General features: G+C 35.1%; 4 protein-coding genes across 6 annotated transcripts; 1 reads left to right on the plus strand and 3 right to left on the minus strand.

The window, feature by feature from the left end:
• The first annotated feature begins 725 nt into the window (after positions 1–725).
• On the plus strand, positions 726–3,066 carry LOC111408696. Its single transcript, XM_023038446.1, has 2 exons — positions 726–1,420; positions 2,412–3,066. The coding sequence occupies exons 1-2, from the start codon at positions 1,189–1,191 to the stop codon at positions 2,663–2,665; spliced, it is 486 nt and encodes a 161-aa protein (XP_022894214.1). The 5' UTR covers positions 726–1,188; the 3' UTR covers positions 2,666–3,066.
• Positions 3,067–5,658: 2,592 nt separating this feature from the next.
• Positions 5,659–8,261, minus strand: LOC111408697 (probable ribosomal protein S11, mitochondrial). 2 transcript variants are annotated; one of them, XM_023038448.1, is made up of 3 exons: positions 7,996–8,111; positions 6,724–7,005; positions 5,659–6,608 (listed from the first exon to the last, which is right to left on the minus strand). In XM_023038448.1, exons 2-3 carry the CDS (start codon positions 6,779–6,781, stop codon positions 5,986–5,988), a joined length of 681 nt encoding a protein of 226 aa, XP_022894216.1. In that variant the 5' UTR covers positions 6,782–7,005; positions 7,996–8,111; the 3' UTR covers positions 5,659–5,985. The 2 variants fall into 2 exon arrangements, with proteins under 2 accessions (XP_022894216.1, XP_022894215.1); XM_023038447.1 differs by lacking the exon at positions 6,724–7,005 and having other exon boundaries at positions 7,996–8,261.
• A 943-nt stretch (positions 8,262–9,204) lies between these two features.
• LOC111408698 (uncharacterized protein At4g08330, chloroplastic-like) lies at positions 9,205–13,462 on the minus strand. 2 transcript variants are annotated; one of them, XM_023038449.1, is made up of 2 exons: positions 13,128–13,462; positions 9,205–9,732 (listed from the first exon to the last, which is right to left on the minus strand). In XM_023038449.1, the coding sequence occupies exons 1-2, from the start codon at positions 13,205–13,207 to the stop codon at positions 9,339–9,341; spliced, it is 474 nt and encodes a 157-aa protein (XP_022894217.1). In that variant the 5' UTR covers positions 13,208–13,462; the 3' UTR covers positions 9,205–9,338. The 2 variants fall into 2 exon arrangements, with proteins under 2 accessions (XP_022894217.1, XP_022894218.1); XM_023038450.1 differs by having other exon boundaries at positions 9,205–9,757; positions 13,128–13,243.
• Positions 13,463–14,055: 593 nt separating this feature from the next.
• LOC111408700 (acetyltransferase At1g77540-like) lies at positions 14,056–15,286 on the minus strand. The gene is made up of 2 exons (XM_023038451.1): positions 14,925–15,286; positions 14,056–14,270 (listed from the first exon to the last, which is right to left on the minus strand). The coding sequence occupies exons 1-2, from the start codon at positions 15,186–15,188 to the stop codon at positions 14,199–14,201; spliced, it is 336 nt and encodes a 111-aa protein (XP_022894219.1). The 5' UTR covers positions 15,189–15,286; the 3' UTR covers positions 14,056–14,198.
• Positions 15,287–18,659: the final 3,373 nt, after the last annotated feature.

An 18,659-nucleotide genomic window follows, 5' to 3' on the forward strand; every position in this document is an offset into this window, starting at 1 on the left:
CAGGATTGGTTTAGTCCATATTACAGAGGAGATGCTGTCGAAATTTTGAAAAAGTATACGCAGTATATCTTTCGAGGCAGTTCGTAAGTCCTCATTTATTGGAGCGACTCATATTTCTCGAGGCAATTCGTAAGTCCTCGCCTATTCGAGATCGATGCATATTTTCGAGGCAATTCGTAAACCCTCGCTTATTGGAGCTACCCATCTTTCTGAGGCAATCTGTAAGACCTCGCCTATTTGAGAGTTTAGCTTTCAAGTCCGACCCGCATATAAATAACACGACTCGGACTTGGGGGACTACTGTTACGCCTATGAATTATCACTCCATATTGGGCCACCTTATTGGACCCGAGCTAGGTCCATTAGTGTTGGGCCTCAAAGCCGAGGCTCTAAGAAGCCTAGCCGAGGCACCACCGAGGCCATAAAAAGCCCAGCCGAAGTGCCTATCACTTTGCTCACCTCATACTGGGCTCGAACTTAGGCCCATTAACCCGCCTTAGCCCATTTCACATCATTTCTCTATATATATGGATTCAATTCACAAGTTAAGGTATGTTCTACATTCTCTAGCCAAACCCCTATCTCCATACTATTGCACTCTATATATCTATCTCCGTCCGACCGTTGACTTGACCGTCGGAGTGCAAACGGTCGTCGGACCTTCTTCTCGTCCGGCTGCCTTTGCTTCTTGACGGGGTGCTACTTGCGCGGGTTTCGAGGGGGCGAGGCTAGGGTGCCTGTTGGAGCCATTTTTGGAGGTCAACAGGTTCGTTCAAGTTCTACTAAACTTAACAAAAGCAGCCAATGTTCGCTTTACCTTCCATCAATAAAGGGCAAGAAAGAACGAAACTAAGGGTTGCTTTGGAAGACATAATTGCGGCCTAACCGTGGGGCTCATTGCCATGAATGCAATGAGGCAATATAGATAGCTATTAAACACCAACTTAAAATCATAATACATCACTATAAATTGGTGGAATGTTCCTATCAAACATTTAAATTCATTACCTTATTTATTTATGTTGCACAATAAATATATATCGCATATCTATCTCTATATAAACATATTCACACACTAAATCTTATGTTCTCTACTCAAAACACACACACACTCCTTATTTTTCTTTAGTGAACTAGTTCTTCTTGAATCCCACCCCACCCCACTCTCTATCATCTACCCAAAGAGAAATGAGTAAGTGTTTTTTTCATCCCGATGAGTTGGTTGTTGGGGTTTGTGCATTGTGCTTGAATCAAAAGCTTTTAGTTTTAGCTTCAAAGCAAGGACATATTCAACAAAAAATAGCAACTCATAAACAGAAAAAGTCCGTGGCCTTGCCCAAGATTTTTGCACTAAATGGACAAGAAATCAGACGCCACAAATCCAAGGAATATTGTCTAAGTTCCTCCAGCAGTGGAGAAGGTTAGAAAAGTGTGTTCGTTTTGTGTTTCATTTTGCTAATGCCCTTGAACAGAAATAGAAAATTAGGCCTTTAATTTAATTCTAGGGAATCTCTCCTCTTGTACGTGTTTTTCCCCCTTTTTCTGTGGGTTTATGTTACTACCATAAAGGGGAGATTACATTGATGAAGAAACAATAAAAAGAAAGTTTAGAGTCTTCAATACATAGCATGAATTTTAGTGGAAGTATTGGATTGAGAGTTTCATATCACAAGATTTAACAAGGTTTTATGCCGAGTATTAACGAACTCAACTTTCCTCTTTACCAGGCTTGGGACTTGATATAGTTGATAGCCTATATATATTTTGATGAATTTAGCATTTAGCAGTGTGATTATAGTTTACGCATATACTCGAAGTCTTCAACATGTACTTTGCCCTTATTTGGCTTTCATTTTTCCTCAAATTTACTTTCAACCACCCATTTAATCGGATCCACAAATTTTATCATCCTTTCAACCATGCATTTCATCAACTTTTATCATAATTTACTAAAAATCTGATTTTTAGTATATCAAATAGGGCTTAATTTACATCTATACAAGAATCAAGATTACTGTGGTATTAACTTTCCTAAACTTCTGCAGGTTCGTACAAACTAGAAATCTTTTAAGGACCCCATAGTTTCTTGTTTCACATTGCCTAATCAACTTTATTCTTTGCAATATATTGGGAATCAAATGGCATAACCCATAAAAGATTAGCCTTTTACATAATCATTTTATTTATTTTTATACGGGACCAAGAATTCAAAGTATAAGATATCGTTATAATCTTGTTATATATAATAGTCAAGTTGTATTCATTTTTCTTTCCTTTGATTGGACAGTTTGGCATGGAGGATTAAAATGTAATGGACAATATTTAAAATGAAAAATAAATTACAAATTTGTTCATTAACTATCTTATCTAGTACTTTGTATTATCGTACTTAAGATTTTCTCCCATTGAAGATTCCTTTATATCAATCAAGTTTGAAGACAATGGTGTTGCCTCTTGGGACAAGGGCACAACCAAGAAAATCAAGAGTGTAGTGGAGCAAGCGAAGCCACAAAGAACGCTAATGTGGCGGAGGCGGATTGGCTACCTCTTCCAACTGAGCAGATGGAGGAAGTCTAGTAAACACAATGTGGGTACAAAGTTAGAAGGAGCAAAGGTTAGATATGGGTGGATAAGGACCCTTGCAAAGAGGGAGACCAAAGAATAATGGGTTGGGACAGAAAGTGACAAGCCTGCCCAACACTACTATGTATAAAATCTTAAAAATGCTTTTGGTGTTAAATCATGGAGTGAAAGGTAGAGGATGGGGTTAGTACAGGAAAAGAACATGTATTCCAGAACTAACTTAAAAAAAAAAAAAAAAAAGGATAGATGTGCCATGAAAGTTGTCACACTAATTCCGCTTGCAATAATTTGATTAATTCTCCTCAAAAACATTTAGATAACATTTAGATTACATCATGATAAGGGACAAGCTCATGCAGTGTTAGAGTAGAACACAAGTGTCATCCCATAAATGATGTACCGGACTAAGAGCACGTTCGGTATACTGTGATGGATGATTGCTTAGTACAGTATATAAGATTTTAACTTATTTTTCTTTCTTAATATTATGCAATAATGGATTGTCCATCTTATCAAACATGCTGCTACGGTATGTTCATATATTTGTCTCGAAGTGATTAATTTGGAACTTGGTAATTCTGCATAGATTCTCCACTAAATGGAAACATATATAAGAGGCATAAGGGCCAGACATATATTCTGCTTTGCCTTGTCAATCTTATTGTCTACAAGAAAAGTAAATGCTTGCTTCAGTCCAAAGAATTCAGTTGAAATGTAGTAATAAACCTTTTCTTGTCCTAAAAAAACATGGAATAGTTTTCAATTTTCAAATGTCAATCTCTAATCACAAAACTTATTACCCTTTATCCCCAAGGGCACAAAATGGCATGCCTGTGTGAGGAACTAATAGGTGTCATTGCTCAGTTATGTCGGAGCATAGTAACCAAGAAAAATTTTGGGCAATATGTCCCATCTGTTGGCTCTAGCTAAACAGGGAAAAATTTTACAAGAACCATCATGTATTAATATCAAGAAAAACTTTAATTTGGTGGGAAAAAAAAGGAAAATTTCATAATACATCTAATTTTTGATCTAATAAACTTATATAAGTTTTATAATATGAATAAGAAGCAGCACGAATCAATGAATGCCGAGAATAACCCTATTTAGCATCTTTCTAACTTCGTAAAGCAAGACTATCCGACCCCAGTTGCAATCTATTTAGTGTGCAAAAGTTGCAGAGGAAGATAAAATGAGATGAGGAAATAGCTAGTGAAGAGGGACCCCTCTCATCCACCAAGAATCCACAAAATGTGGCATCAATAATAAATGATATCAACTTTATTTGCTTTCTATTCATTATGGCAGTTAAAGGGATCCTTCTGGGACTTCAAGTCAAAGAAGTTGTGTAAGGCACATCGTTTTGTCACACTGCATTGAAAAAGCCCATCCTTTTTAAAGCATAAATTAGATAATACCCTACCAAAACTTTAGAAAAAATGGTAGCTAACAATAAAATTTATATTCATCCCTATTCTTCATGCTATTGAATATTGCATATGATTTGTATTTGCCACCGCTCCACTGCTATCACATTACAAAGTAGAGGGATGTAATGCAGAGATTTTTGTAGACATTGCTCTTCATTTGGATTGTATTGTGAGATGGATCAAGACACACGTATACAAAGTAATGTTCTCTTTGTATTCGGATGTCTTGATTCATTTCAAGTCCTTAGTGTTGGGTTATTGACTTTCATTGTACTTTATTTATTTTTGATTCACCCAAGTATGCCCGAAGTAATTGTACGCAACATTGGTTTTGTTTTGCCCGGGTATGTCCGGTGTACTTGTACATGATATTTTGATTGATAATATTTACAATTACCGATCAAAAAAAAAAAAAAAAAAAAGAAGCTTTCTTAGCAACATTGCTTTCTTAGTTTCATGTATTTTGCCTCCATGGTGGAATCAACCATACAAAATTGCTAGATACCCACCAAACCACTACACTGATATCCAATTTGAACGCAGATCTTTAGAGAGCCTCTATTGAGTCAATGATTCAATATTAATCATAGGGATCACTGGATCAGATGTGAAGTTGAATAAACCAATACATAATCTCTAGTTTTGTAAGATGATACTTGGATTCGGGTCTGGAGTTTGACTGATATCTAATGAAAATCAGAGCACCACGTCTTCCTTGAAATTTCATTCGGACATTATCAAACAACATGAATTTCAACCGCGGAAATGGCACCAACAATTCAATCGTCCTCCATCCAATCGATCACGCGTTCAATGTCAACTGTATGATTGTATGGGCGATGACGCTAAGAATTGTAGGTCTAAACCTCTATGAAGGCCAGGCATATTAACCAGCAATATTCGGCAAAATATCAAACATCAATTGGGTGGCGCATGTCATCACATCACTTCCGATTTATAGAACCTGGCTATTCATTCAGAATATGGTGGCAATGAGACAACCATTGGTGACAATAATGTTATCCAAATCATTCACACATGTTCCAACTCTCTTCCTCACCCACTCACAATTTTATATCAAGGGTTTCTTTGGCAGAATTTTTTATTTTGTTTCTTATAGAAGAGTCTTGAAAAAGCAAGTTTAGATCATCTTAATTTGAAAACTCTTTTAACCAGACAAAGCACTCTAAGAAAATCATTCGAATGGGATCAAGAGTAGCTTTTTAATCTCAAAAGCAGATTTCGCTTTTCAAAAGTCATGCCAAACGGACCGAAATGAGGGCATGCGTGCACCTTCATTATCTGATCTTTAAACACTATCTTCCAATGAATAAATTTTTTTGTTGAGCAAGTACAGATGCCTAAAGGTCAATGTAGAGCTCAAGTGACGAGCTAAGCCTTTCAAAACTAATGGACTGAGTTTGATCCTCGTTTGGGGAGGAGCAAAATCCTTCAATCCCTATTATTAATAAGAAAAGGTACATTTTTCGGCAGAAAATGTATTTCAAGATGGGCCTTAAAATAAATAAATATATAAATAAAGAGCAAGTTCCCAATATTGTAGTTCAGTTGCATGAGTTTGAAGAGAGAAATTTAGGCTTTAGGATCCAAAAACTACTTGAATAGAAGTTCATATTCTAGGATATGATCATTCCGCAACTTTAAATTGGCAGGTAATTGAAAGACTGAATACATATGCTCTACCATCTATTGGTAAAATTCATATATAAATCAAAATGAAAAGTATTACAAACAGGAATGCAAAGAAGTGCAAATAGACCAATAGAAGCAGCCTCATTTTTTTCCCCATCAACTAGTCAATACACCTGTGGCTTTATAGATAAGCAGTAATAGCATTTCAACAAATTTTCTTCTGGTACGCAAAAAGTAGCACCTTATTAACTGAACATAGAGCTGTTAGCCTCATCTCCATCCTCAGCACCGCATGTACGGGATTGCAAAATTGCAATAACTACACACGACGTTTTTTTCGGAGACGGCAACCATTATGTGGTTTCCGGGTCGTGTCCTCGATGTACACAACTGGATTCAGATCACCCCGTGAATGAGTATAGCCCTCTCTAAAGCTTAGAACGGCTTGCTTCTTTTTCTTGAAATAAGTAAATCCATTTACTTTCATCACAACAGACTTCAATTTCATCTCCCTTACTTTACGTCCAATGTCTTCTGCAGCTGCTTCTGCAGAGTATCGAGAGACTTTACCTCCTTTTGTTGCTAATTTTCCAGCAGAAGTACCCAGTTTTTTGTTCCCTTTAGAATCCGTAACAGTTATAAAGGTATTGTTTCGCATCAGCTTTACATGGACGATATCAGCATTTTGCTCAAGATGGAGCTGAGAAAGTGGTGGTCTGCCCATTGTATTATATCCATTTTCTTGAATTATTTCCCGGACAAAGTCCATGGATCTAGAAGTTCTTCCTACCTGATCCTCAGTTTGCCGTCCAGAATGAATATAGCTCCTGAAACCCAAAGCGTATGATGGAGTCACTCTCTCCTGCAGTTTCATCAAACCAAGCTTCCCAGCCAAATTTCCCAAAATAGACGACTCAAGATGTGCGTTTCCTTTGAAGTTTTCTGCACAAATTGCATACATATGACATAGAGGAAAAGGAATCATGACTAAATTGAATTGCAAAAGATCGTTACTTGAGCAGCACATCAGTCAAAGAGTAAGAAGATTATAACTCACCACCCACCTCCCTCCCTTTTTCTACGTTCTTGATCGAGTAGTTAACTAATTTCTTCATTTATCTCCCCGATAATTCTTCAATTTATATTCAGGCATATGCAATTTGTCATCTCTAGTACCGAAGATAGAAAGGAAAGGGGAATCCATCTTTGCTCTTGGCTCGCAATTAAGATATGGCGGCGTGAGTGGCATATTCCCAAACAATATCCAATCTTTGGACACTGTAATGCTCAGCATCAAAGTCTCCATCTATCAGCATACGGAGCTACCAACATATCACAGCTACCGCAAAAGCTTAGATTTAATTCAACGCAAAATTTGGCTTGCAACTTTAATTTCAAAATATTAATTTGAAACGAAGAAGACAAACAAAAGGATCCTAGTTTGAGACACATGAGGCCATCCTAATATGGCCAAAGCTCTAATAAAGCAATGCAACAAGGCACCAATGACCAAATATAAGAGCTCGGATCCATCCACTCACAAAAGCCAGCACGACCCAAAGGCACTAGGCTCCATAAATGGATCGACCACATGCATGCCATATTCAATCTCGTGTAGCTATAAGAAACATGCAAAGCAGGGCGGTTCCTATCAAGACTCTGGGGACTTGACAAAAGAGTGGCCCGCACAAATAGTGCTGCGTACATTGACAGGTGAATGATTTAAAAGGGCTTCCATTGCCTCTATCAATACTAGCCCTTGTTTGAGGCCCATTCTTTGGGAAAAATATACATTCTTATACAGTATTTTGATATCATTTCAATTACACATTCTTTAATAAAATAATATTACACGCACATCCAAAAAAATTTCTTATTTTTTAACCGAACATTTTTCATCAATACACTGTTCAAAAATACATTTTTCCCCCAAAATGGGGCTCAAACAAGGGCCTAATTTTAAATGATTTGTTCATGCCTCTTAACTTACTGTAACACTGTTGGGTTTCTATACAATCATAGTCACTCGGGACATTAGAGTCAGAATGACCACCCTCCAACTTCGACCTAACTGCCCGACATTCTTTAGATTTTAATTTAGAGGCGTTGAACATCATTGCCAATGAATAAACAAAAATATACGAATAATTATTCGAAAATTAGCAAACAAAAAAGAAATTATACAATAGTGAAAGATCCCACAGAAATTTACAATCTTCACTTAAAAAAAAAAATCCATCCGAAAATAATCAAATATATATGAATCCAAATGATGCATAGGCTAAATTTATACATATAACGTAAAAATGGAGTAAAAAGAAAAACCAACCTGAGAAGACATGGGAGTTTTGCGAGAACGCATGAAAGGGTCGATGAGATTCGAGTCGAAGTATCCGAGAAGCTTGGCTGGAAAGACAAGCCTGAATGCCAGGGCCAGAAAGGCATTTCCGGAAAATCATTTTTTGATTTTGCTTTATCGGAAGAATGGATTTTGGCTGAAATGAGAGACGAGGGTTTCGTAGGGTTTCTACTCTGATGGGTGCGGGCTCTATTCAAACATGTAGAAATAGGTCTATGTTTAACAAAAATGGTTATTGTGAATGTTAAAATCGCATATAAGTTTTTAGGTTCCGATCTATTTAATTGTGTAAAACTATGTCCAGATATGACAGAAAATGACAATTTCAAAATTAAAATCGCAAGCAATTTAATGATCATCACCAAATCACACGAAAGTTGCATTGACAAATTCAGAAGTTTAGGACCAAAAATCTCACTTTTGAAGTTGGAGATACAAAATCACATTGGAGAGTCCCGAACTACTTTTTCCTTTTTTTTAAGTAAACATCATATTGTAAATGTGTTTAGAAAATTTATTTGTTTTCACATTTTAAGTAAAAAAGGGTACATTTTTTAAAGTAAGTTTTACCTTATTGTTTTATAATAAGTTACTCAACTCACATATTTCTAGCTTTTTACTCGTAAAATAATGTGAAAGATTATTTAGTTTAAAATTTTAAAAATAACTTTTCAAACTTAGCCAAACAAATTAAAAAAGAAAAGTTAAAGACTTTAATTTCTCTACATAGATGAGCACTAGTTTGCAATGAAATAATTCAATTGTTTCTCAAGAAGGGATGGGAACACATGCTCTCACGTGATTTATTACTTTCGCTTATCAAAAATTGCCCAACATCTATGCACTATTTTATGTGTTACAAGGATACGTTTGTCTAGCCTCTCATGGGGTGGCCGAATTGGTAGAGTAAATGAACGTAGAGATCTTTGATCACGAGTTCAATTTTCCCTACCAACATTTTCTCGATCGATCATGTCGCATAGGACTTGCCTAGTGATGTTTATCTAATTGACGTGGTTTGCAGACTATTACATCAATCCGAGAGTTTATCCATTACGCACCTGAAGGGTAGCGACTACAAGTTCCCCCGTTAAAAAACACACACACAAAAAAAAAAAAAAAAAAAAAAGGGAAAGTTTTTTTGGATACTCCCACAAAACATGGTATGAATCTTGTCCATACACAAAACTCAATAAATACACATGGATTCATTCAAAGCGTTCTTCTCTATAAACAGGTAATATTTGATTGAGATGGAGAAGGAATATTGTACAAAATGGGCAAATATATGGAAAGAATGCTTCATACAAATATCAACAGCTAAGCGGAGTGCCAAATTCTGCGGAAGAAGGTTGCAAGGAGCGAATTCTGATATTGTAGTTTCTCTGGTTGGAGTTTTCACTGGCTGCGGACGAATGTGAACCATTTCTTATGAGCCGGTAATTAGCAACATTTTCATCAACAACATTTCCAATTAGGTTACCACACTTTCGACACAAAAGTTTTGTTCTCTGACGGAACAATCCCCAAGAGTGCTTAGAAAAGTAGGGTGCACAGTAGAAGTCTTTGATCAGAGTGAATCTGCTCTCATCAATGGAGAAAAAAGAAATGATACCTTTCTTTATAGATTTACCATATTTGGAACCAATAGCCGAGGTATTCCGACTCGATGAACTCAGGTTTAAATCAAATCCACAAGAACCACAGCTGCATGAGCATATCAAATTCATAACTACAATGAACAGAAGCCATTTTTAAGTAAATGGCCAAACAATAAAACATAAGCAACCAATTGATGATAGAACACAATGGAAATTGACAGCTCATTAGACCATAGAGCATTCTTTGTCACACTCTGGATGAGTATATTTAACTTTCAAACTGATGCATGTTAAAATAGTTTCTAGGAAACGGAACATGTCATTATGGAAGATAATTCAAGATTGCTAGTGCATACAGGATGTTGGGTGATATTGATGTCTAACTCTTCTGCCCTAATTTCAAATTTATGTAACTCATCTTTCATTGTACGGATGAACAGATTTTTTATGTTTATTTCCAATAAGCCCAGCTAACGTTTTTAAACCAAGTTCCCTTTTTTGCCTCACCAAGGGTTCATATCATTGTCCATCTTCTCCTAACTTCATCTTGTCACCTTTAATATAGTTTTTTTACCAATCTTTTTAAGGTTCCGTTTGATACCCATTTTTCTCAAAATGCATTTTTCTCTCTCTCTTCTTTTCAACGACACATTCTTTATTAAAATAATATTACATGTAAATCTAAAACTTTTCATCCACACATTCTTCATCAGTCTACTATTCTAAAATTCATTTTTTTCTTAAAAATGGGTGTCAAATACCCTCTAAATAGAACTATCACCTAAAAGTCTTTAGGAAAAAAAGGTACAAGATACAAAATAATGTGCATCTTTTGTCCACCTGCATTGAAGTCTGAAATCTGAATATCAAATATAGCCCTTGTTTAAGTCCTATTCTTTCGATAAGAATGAATTTTTGAATAGCGTATTGATGAAAAATGTGTGATTAAAAATAGGGAAAAGTTTTGAATTTGCGTGTAATATTATTTAATTGAAGAATGTGAGGTTGAAATGATATCAAAATACTATTTAAAAATTTATTTTTTTCAAAAAATGGGAATCAAATAGAGCATAGTATCAGCGCACAACCTGAGAAGTAAAATAACTAATTTTTTTGTCAGTTAACAACTCTCAGTCAAACCTCCTCCTCTTCTATTTTACATTTTTTTCCCTGGGAAAATCCATTTAAATATATATGAGGTTTTAAGGCTCTCACCTACACTAAACCTATTTTTTTGGTTGTTCTTTTTCTTCACTTCTCTTGTTTACGATGTGAAGGTGTTGGGGAGGGTTTACATCTCTTGTCCTTTTGCAACAAATTGTGATTTTTTAGGTTGTTCTTTTTATGGTCCTTTTGCAAACTAGAAAAACAAGAGTCAAAAATCACAATTTGTTGCATCATAGACTACTTCAGCTACCAGCATTGGCTGCTTTAGGCCAGCATACCTATGTATTCTTTGTTATCTTTACATTGGAGCCAACTTATTGGTGTCTTTGGACTAGCAATTATTGTTGCATAATTGTGCACAGTGATGTTGTACAACAGCATATGGAGGGATCATTGGGAATTCCTTGGAAACTGAAGGGCGAGAATTTCTTTTAATAATTTATAGAGATAGAAGAGTAAAAGTCATCTTTGAAGGGTTGAATTGAAGGGAAATGAAGTTTGGTGGCAAAAGCATTAACAAACAAGTTTTAGTACACACAATAATTGAAGAACAGAGACAGATTGTGACTAGTGACTTTACTCCGCCTGATTAAAAGCAATAACCTTATACTCGATATGCTACAGGAGCATGTCTGTAAAAAGGTTTAATTAAAGTTTCAGCAAAATACTACAAAACAGAGTTCCCATGTCAACATATGCATCCAGAGGGACTTTATTCCCAATATGTGTTTGGTGGGAAGTTGATTTCAGATGATGGCAAATCTAGACAAGATGCAGGTTTGAAGAAGTAGCTCAATAGAGATGCCAAGGAAAAATACAACTTAGTGAAAATCTTCCTTTTTCATCAATCCCAGTAGTTTAATTGTTTCAAGCAAAGTAATTCTAATTCCAGTTCAACGTTATGATTGTTCGTAAAATACGGTATCAAAGCTAGGCATGGACTTGCTACTTGAGCAACAAGTAAGACGATTGGAAAGATGGTTGAAGTTATATCTAATCCAAAAACAACCTTGGTGCAAGATCAACGAGTTCTTTGAGATGTTAGATAAAAATTGTATTCTTCAGCCAACAATCACGATATCAAACATACAGTTAAAAATTTAAAAGGCTTGGGGCATATACAACAAAAATTAGATAAATACTGAATATACAGAAAATCTGGATGTACCCGAGTCAACTCATGTCAGCATGGCATACGACCAACATTCTCCACAGCCAAGCCAAAATTGGGTGGTGAACAAAAAGGTATTTTGAAACATGAAGTTATTATATACATTGCGTAACTGGATTTTACGCTGATGAAGGGAAAGTAATGGGCTTTGTCGTTATGAATTTGAAACCAACCTAGGTGTGGCCATAATGATTCCTATCTGAATTTGCAGCTCGTAAAAAATTATGGAATGCATCATAATAAGGAGAATGTTCCTCGTGCATAGTAGTTTGAAGATCCCTAAGGTCCACCTTGACTCTTGGTCACATGAAGTGGAGGTGACTGGTGATAGCCGCCCATGATTACTCTAATTGGTTGAGGAATGGATAAAGAAAATAAAGTCTGTAATAATTGAGTTGCCAAGTTACTTCCAAAATAACTTGGCGATGGAAATAAACGAGGCAGAAGATCAGAACAAGAAAGGTTCAATATTCTTTCACATTTGCTCACAAATTCAAAACGAAGGAAAAAATTGTTAACAAATTCACTCTTGAGAACAGGGGTGTCATCTACGGGGGATTGAATGAGAATATTTTGTTAACTTTGGTTGTATGTGGAGGTTATTGGTTCCTTGAAAACCAATAGTATTTGGAGGTCTAGACTTCGTTAAATAAATCTCACCCTTCCACTTTCTTCTTATTTTGTTCAATTTTTCGTTACAAACAATTTGCACTTGTAACATCTATTGTGTATGTCTAAGGTCCCTTCAACCTAGCTCAAAAACCTTGCATGTTGAGATGGACTCAAATATGCAATTTATAGATTTTGAACTCAAATCTTTCAACCTAAAGTTACTCCTAAAAGAATCCTCCCAAAAATGTGAAAAATTGATTAATCTCTTCTTCTATGGCTCAAACGGATCAACTTATATTGTAAACATTTAGCAGAAGAACAAAACAAAGATCTAAATGTGCCTCGAGAAGCATAATCCTTTTATTTAATTAACAAAAGATGATCACAGTTCACAAATTCGAAGTACGCGATAGCAATTTTCCATGCATTAATCAAATCAATTTGAACAAATTTCAGTAAGAAATCAAAATCCAATATGTTCGCATTCACTCTCACTCTCACACGATCACAAACACTAACAAATACATCTGTGAATTCAGTTTATTTATGACCTGTAAGTGACGTCTCTCCGGGAAGAAGCAAATGAGCAGGAATTCTGATGATTAATCAAATGCCCATTTGAAGTCTCCATCACTGTATACAGCTCTAGACCGCGGCAATTAGAGGCTGCAGAAGGATGGAGGATACCGAGGAGCGGCGGCGGCGGCGGAGGTGGTGGAAGTGGGGAAGAAGGGAGCGGCGGTTGTATGACTGATTAATATCATGACGCCATTTGCCGTAAAATTAGCGACAGTTAGCGCAATTAGAGTCTCGAAGCGTCAAAGAATCCAGAGTGGCTCCTCCACTGTGAAGTTTTTGCAATTATTTACAGTGACCAGTTGTTTTTAATCTAAAGTCGTGTGAAGGGAACTATATTGATGATTTTTTGCATGAGAATTTTTTGGGCACTGGAAGTAATTAGAGTGGATGAAACCGGAGAAGTTTTTCTTTGATTGACCATGAATGCTAAGTTGCATGACACGCCCTTTAACTTTTGAAAAATAACGTGCAAGCCTTTGACATTTCAAAATTATAGACTAAGGAAGATTTTAATCGAAATGGTTAGTTTAAACTTTAAATCGCGATATATTAGCCACTCTAGAGCCAATTTTTGCTTTCATTCTATGCATGATTAGGATCCATTAGAAGATCTAGATAGGAATAAAGTTTGATTTAGGTTTAGTTTCATTCTGCTAAAAAATATAATTTTAATATATTTCGATAAAAGTTAACAAAATATATTATTAAAGTTGATAAAAAATTTGAATTCAATGAAGTACGTGATTAAAATTAATTGTTAAATTTGACTTAAAATGACTCGATGCTTCTTTTTCTTTCTTTGATACCATTCAGTACTATGACCAGGGTGTCGATTTTTCGAACATAATACATTTGTTCTTTATAAAAGAATGATAAAATAATTATCAAACCAAGAAGATCAATCTCTAATCCAAGTAGTTTAATTGAAGATAGGTAACATAATGCCATCGTTAAGAGATACAATTACATAAAACACAAATACGAGAAAACGTTCTGTGAAGAAACACAAATATAACTCAATGACCAGCTTTCTTAATCAGACATCACATATTAGACTTGACATCGTCCGTGTACACAATCGAATTCCAAGATGGGTTTCGAGGAAGAAAAGTGTCCTGCCAAACGAAATTGTATCGGGTGGTGAGTTCAACAATGTACACATAAAATCTCATATAAATTAAGTTCATAAAAACAAAGAGAAAAAATCCTCGATATCCAACATAAATCAATAAATGCAAAAAAAAATCTAAGAGTCCATTTGGAAGTGATTTTTTTCCACAAAAAAATTAATTTTTTGACCGATATTTTACTATTTTAGTTGTCATACTTGACTTCTTCTCTCCAAAATGAACCCACTTTTTCTTTTAACGAACAAAAAATCAATTCTCAAAATCTCTTCCAAACACCCTCTAAATAAGTCAAAAGGAAGCATTACTATAGGAACAAGTCATTGTTTTGAAATAAACATCACGAGTTCTTAAGTTTACATAGTTTATGTTAATAATTATTCTCAAATTCATAATCCACCCAAATATTCTTAACTGTCTTGAAATAATTATTTCTGAAATTCATACCGCCGTGGTTTATTTTCAACTAAATTCATCCCATGTGAGTTCTTCATCAATCAATAACTGTTCTAAAGCATTACTGATAAATTACGGGTAGGCTAGATCAATCGTATTTCTCCATTACTTGCTCGATCCCTATTGAAATTCCATCAAAAAAATTCTAAAAACCTAAAAAATAATCCTTTCGAAAAGGAAACTTACAGAGACATAAGAGCAAGTAGGAATAATCGACATGGAGTGTGTCTGAGCATGAGTCAGTGCAGCGACACAGAGGTGAGAAGCGAGTCCTAAACCTCTCTTGCTCGATGGAACATATGTATGAATTATGTCCATAACTTTGCCCCCACCCCTAACCTCGTACTCCAGATAAGCTTTCTTGTCCTCTGTCTCGAATTTCTTATCCTTCTCGTTCCACACTATCTTCGGTGCTTCTTTGATGCCACCACTGAGCGATGCTTCTGCCATGGCTTCGATTCCTTCTGAAACTCCTAAAACTCTCTTTTGCTTTCCCCAAATATTCCCCCAAAATGAGTGTGTATATTATATGTGTATTAGGGCCGTGGATTCGGTCAATATGGGTTGTGAGTTGATTCGTCCTTTTACTTGGAATCATTTGACTTTTACTTTGGAGAAATGGTTTGAAAAAGTCAACAATGACAAATTCAAGGTGAGAGGTTTTTTATTTTCAAGTAGCTAGTGCCTAGTGGTAGAACTACGCTGACGCGGTCCAATTCAGTTCGATCTATCAACATAAGTTGGTTGGAATTTTTTGAAGGGCATGATCGATTTCGACTCAGTATATTATTTCTCTATAGTCTATCTGAATTTATTATTATGTCAGTATCTTTAAATAAAAATTTATAATATTTATATAATTCAACTCGTACAAAGTATAGAGTCAAGTTCAACATGTGTAACCTTCATGGCTGAGCAATTCATGGTCACACTGCGTAAAGGCTTTATAAACTCTAGTTTGATATTTACAAAAGTCCACGACATGAATTCCACTCGTTGTTTTTGCATTTGTCGAAATAGAATACTGATCACATTTCCGTCTCCTTAGACATAGTATGTACATTACAACACACTATTATAGCACAAAGGTCACCGTCACAATAAAAATACGATGACCGTTTGCACTTTGACGATCTAATTAATAAGTGCAAGAAGAAAGGTTGAAAAGCCATTTGACTTGGAATCATCTCATATAAAAAGAGGTTGAAATGGGCAAGATGGATTTAGTGGACCAAGTCCAAATCAAGAAGATGTTCATTGATTTAATCGATCCAATCCAATTAATGAGCTAATATGAAAAATGAGATTTGATGTTTTTACAGTTCGGGCTTGACAGCCCTTCACAAGAGGGGATAGCTATTTTTTTATTTGATGCGCCCCCCTCATGTGGGGGGCTGTACACTAAACAGTACATATAGCAAATACCTATGAGTATCTCTCCACCATGTAATTTTCAAATCTAACATTTATCATTAGTCTCTTGATGCTTTTTTAAACGTTGTTTAATTACAAGTTTAAAATATATTTATTTTCCCCTTTACTTTAAAAGAGAGAATTACACATTACTGTTCGTTTGTGTTTTCTCCTCACAATTCACTGTTCAATTATAAGCCATGTTTGGACAACTTCTATCTGACTAGAATCCCCTCTAAAGGGCCCAGATCACTGTTCTTCTGGAGGGAGAATTTTCACATTTTAGTGGTTATCCATTGTAGCTAAATTGGTTCTACATTGTTAATCTCAAAGACGCCTTTAGTGCATTCTACTGTTCACAAGAGCCATTTAATGTAGCTGCTTATTTAAACAAAAGAAAAGCCTCAGTAAGGACTGATATTGTCGCTTTTGGTTCATGAACCCTGACTTCTTCCATCTATTTCCTTTGTGGTGAAGATTTTGATTACGATGGTGCGGTTGAGGCGGAGAGTGAAAGCCTCGTTCCATGGTCGCTAGAGCTGGGTAGAGTCTTCGATAAAACCGAATATCCCTCCCCGAATATATATTCCCGTTTTTGTCTTTTTATTTCTTCTTGTTGGAAAATACGGATAATTGGTCGTCCATGTGGGGTGACCCGACCCACAAATTTTTAAAAGGGTTGGAGGGAGTGGTTTAAATTCTAAATTCAAACCTATAAATCCCAATTAATCACTTGAAACTTCCATATAGAAGTTGTGGAAAAAGGAACAAGAAGGTGGTATGAAAAATATGGTGAAAATTCGTGTGTAAAATCACACCAAAATTGAAAAGCCCCTAGAACCACATTTTTGGCATGAAATCTCACAAGAAATGACACTTAGATTGTGGATAATAATCCTCTTCCATTGTGATCGGGATTTGGACCAATGGAGTACAAGAAAATGCAAATTTTAGAGATTTGAAGGCAAGATAATTCAACCACACAAGGATCATGAAATTCATCATTTCAAGTAAGTTTGTTGACCCGAAATTCATGTCAAAATATGCTACGATTTTTCCTACATTGGTATCAGAGCCATAAGGTTGAATTTCTTGCTACAATTCATGCTTAATTATGCCATTACATGATAGAATTGGGTTATGAATCTTGTATGCAAATTTTTGAAACCTTATGTGATATTTATTGGCATCATTTGATAATATTTACTGCCATATATTCATCCATCTTCATGCAGTAAGATTAGTATGGTTATAAAGGTCTTCTCATAAGCTTTCCAACCATATAAAGAACTCAAATTTTGGACTTGAAACGAAGAAGTTATGAGGTTTTGAAATTCGGACAATAATCTGAATTTTTTCCATGGAACTTGATAAAATTCAAAACTTTATCACGTGATAACTTTTTATACATTAAGTTTCATACTGTCCATTTGGTATGGTTGGATATATCTTCTCAATACCTTTCCAATGGTATAAAGAACATAAAGTTTGGGCTTGGAATGAAGAAGTTATGATCTCCCGAAGTCTATATGTAAATTTGATTTTTGCCTAAAAAATCGATAAAATCTGAAAATTTATCAGATGATAACTTCTTCCACGTTGTGTTTTATGATTCTCATTTAATATGGTTAGATAGATCTTCTTGAGATCTTTCCAACGGTATAAAGAGTATAAATTTTTGACTTAAATTGAAGAAGTTATAGTCTTTCAAAGTTTTGAGAAAAATCTGAGAAAACTGCCATTTTTTTTAAGATGATGAACAGTAACAATAGATAAATAAATAAATAAAAATATGTTGCCTTGGAGTGGGATTCAAATTTTAGAAATAGTATATTGGTCCCTCAATTATTGTAGATGCAATTTGAGAAATTTCATGTTGGTCCCACACTTTTTGAATGTTGAATATTCCAAATGCAATTTGAGAAATTGCATGTCAATCCCACACTTTTGAATGTTTTCAAATGCAATTTCAAAAATTGCATGTTGGTCCCAAAACTATTTTTGAATGTTTTTTATTCCAATACCAATTTGAAAAGTTGTATGTTGGTCCCAAAATTATTTTCTTTCGAAAATTAATTATTTGATATTCAATTTAAAAGATTATAAATTAGTCATGCATATGAGGATGCATGCGAGACCTGACTTCAATTTTGAAAATTACAAAATTGGTCTTTCAAATATTCTTGATTTTTGTGTTCAATTAAAATTAATTTTCAGATGATCAGAAATATTTTTTTTGGACTCAATTAAATTCTGAAAATTTTTCATAAAGGTCAAGAATATTTGTTATGTAGTATTTGCCCAGTGGGAGTTTTTTTTTTTTAAGTGTTTCATTTTTTTTAAATAAAAATACTCCGAATGTATTTAAAATACCACATTTTATATACGTTCATGAGTTGTGTGGGTCTTGATTAGATTATGTGATCCATTGTGACTTGTTTTGAATTTTGTATATATATTATTACATCTATGCACATTTATAGCATCCTTAGAGAGAATGCTAGAGAA

Source organism: Olea europaea, chromosome 14 (genome assembly GCF_002742605.1).
Source record: "Olea europaea var. sylvestris chromosome 14, O_europaea_v1, whole genome shotgun sequence".
Lineage (NCBI taxonomy): Eukaryota > Viridiplantae > Streptophyta > Magnoliopsida > Lamiales > Oleaceae > Olea > Olea europaea.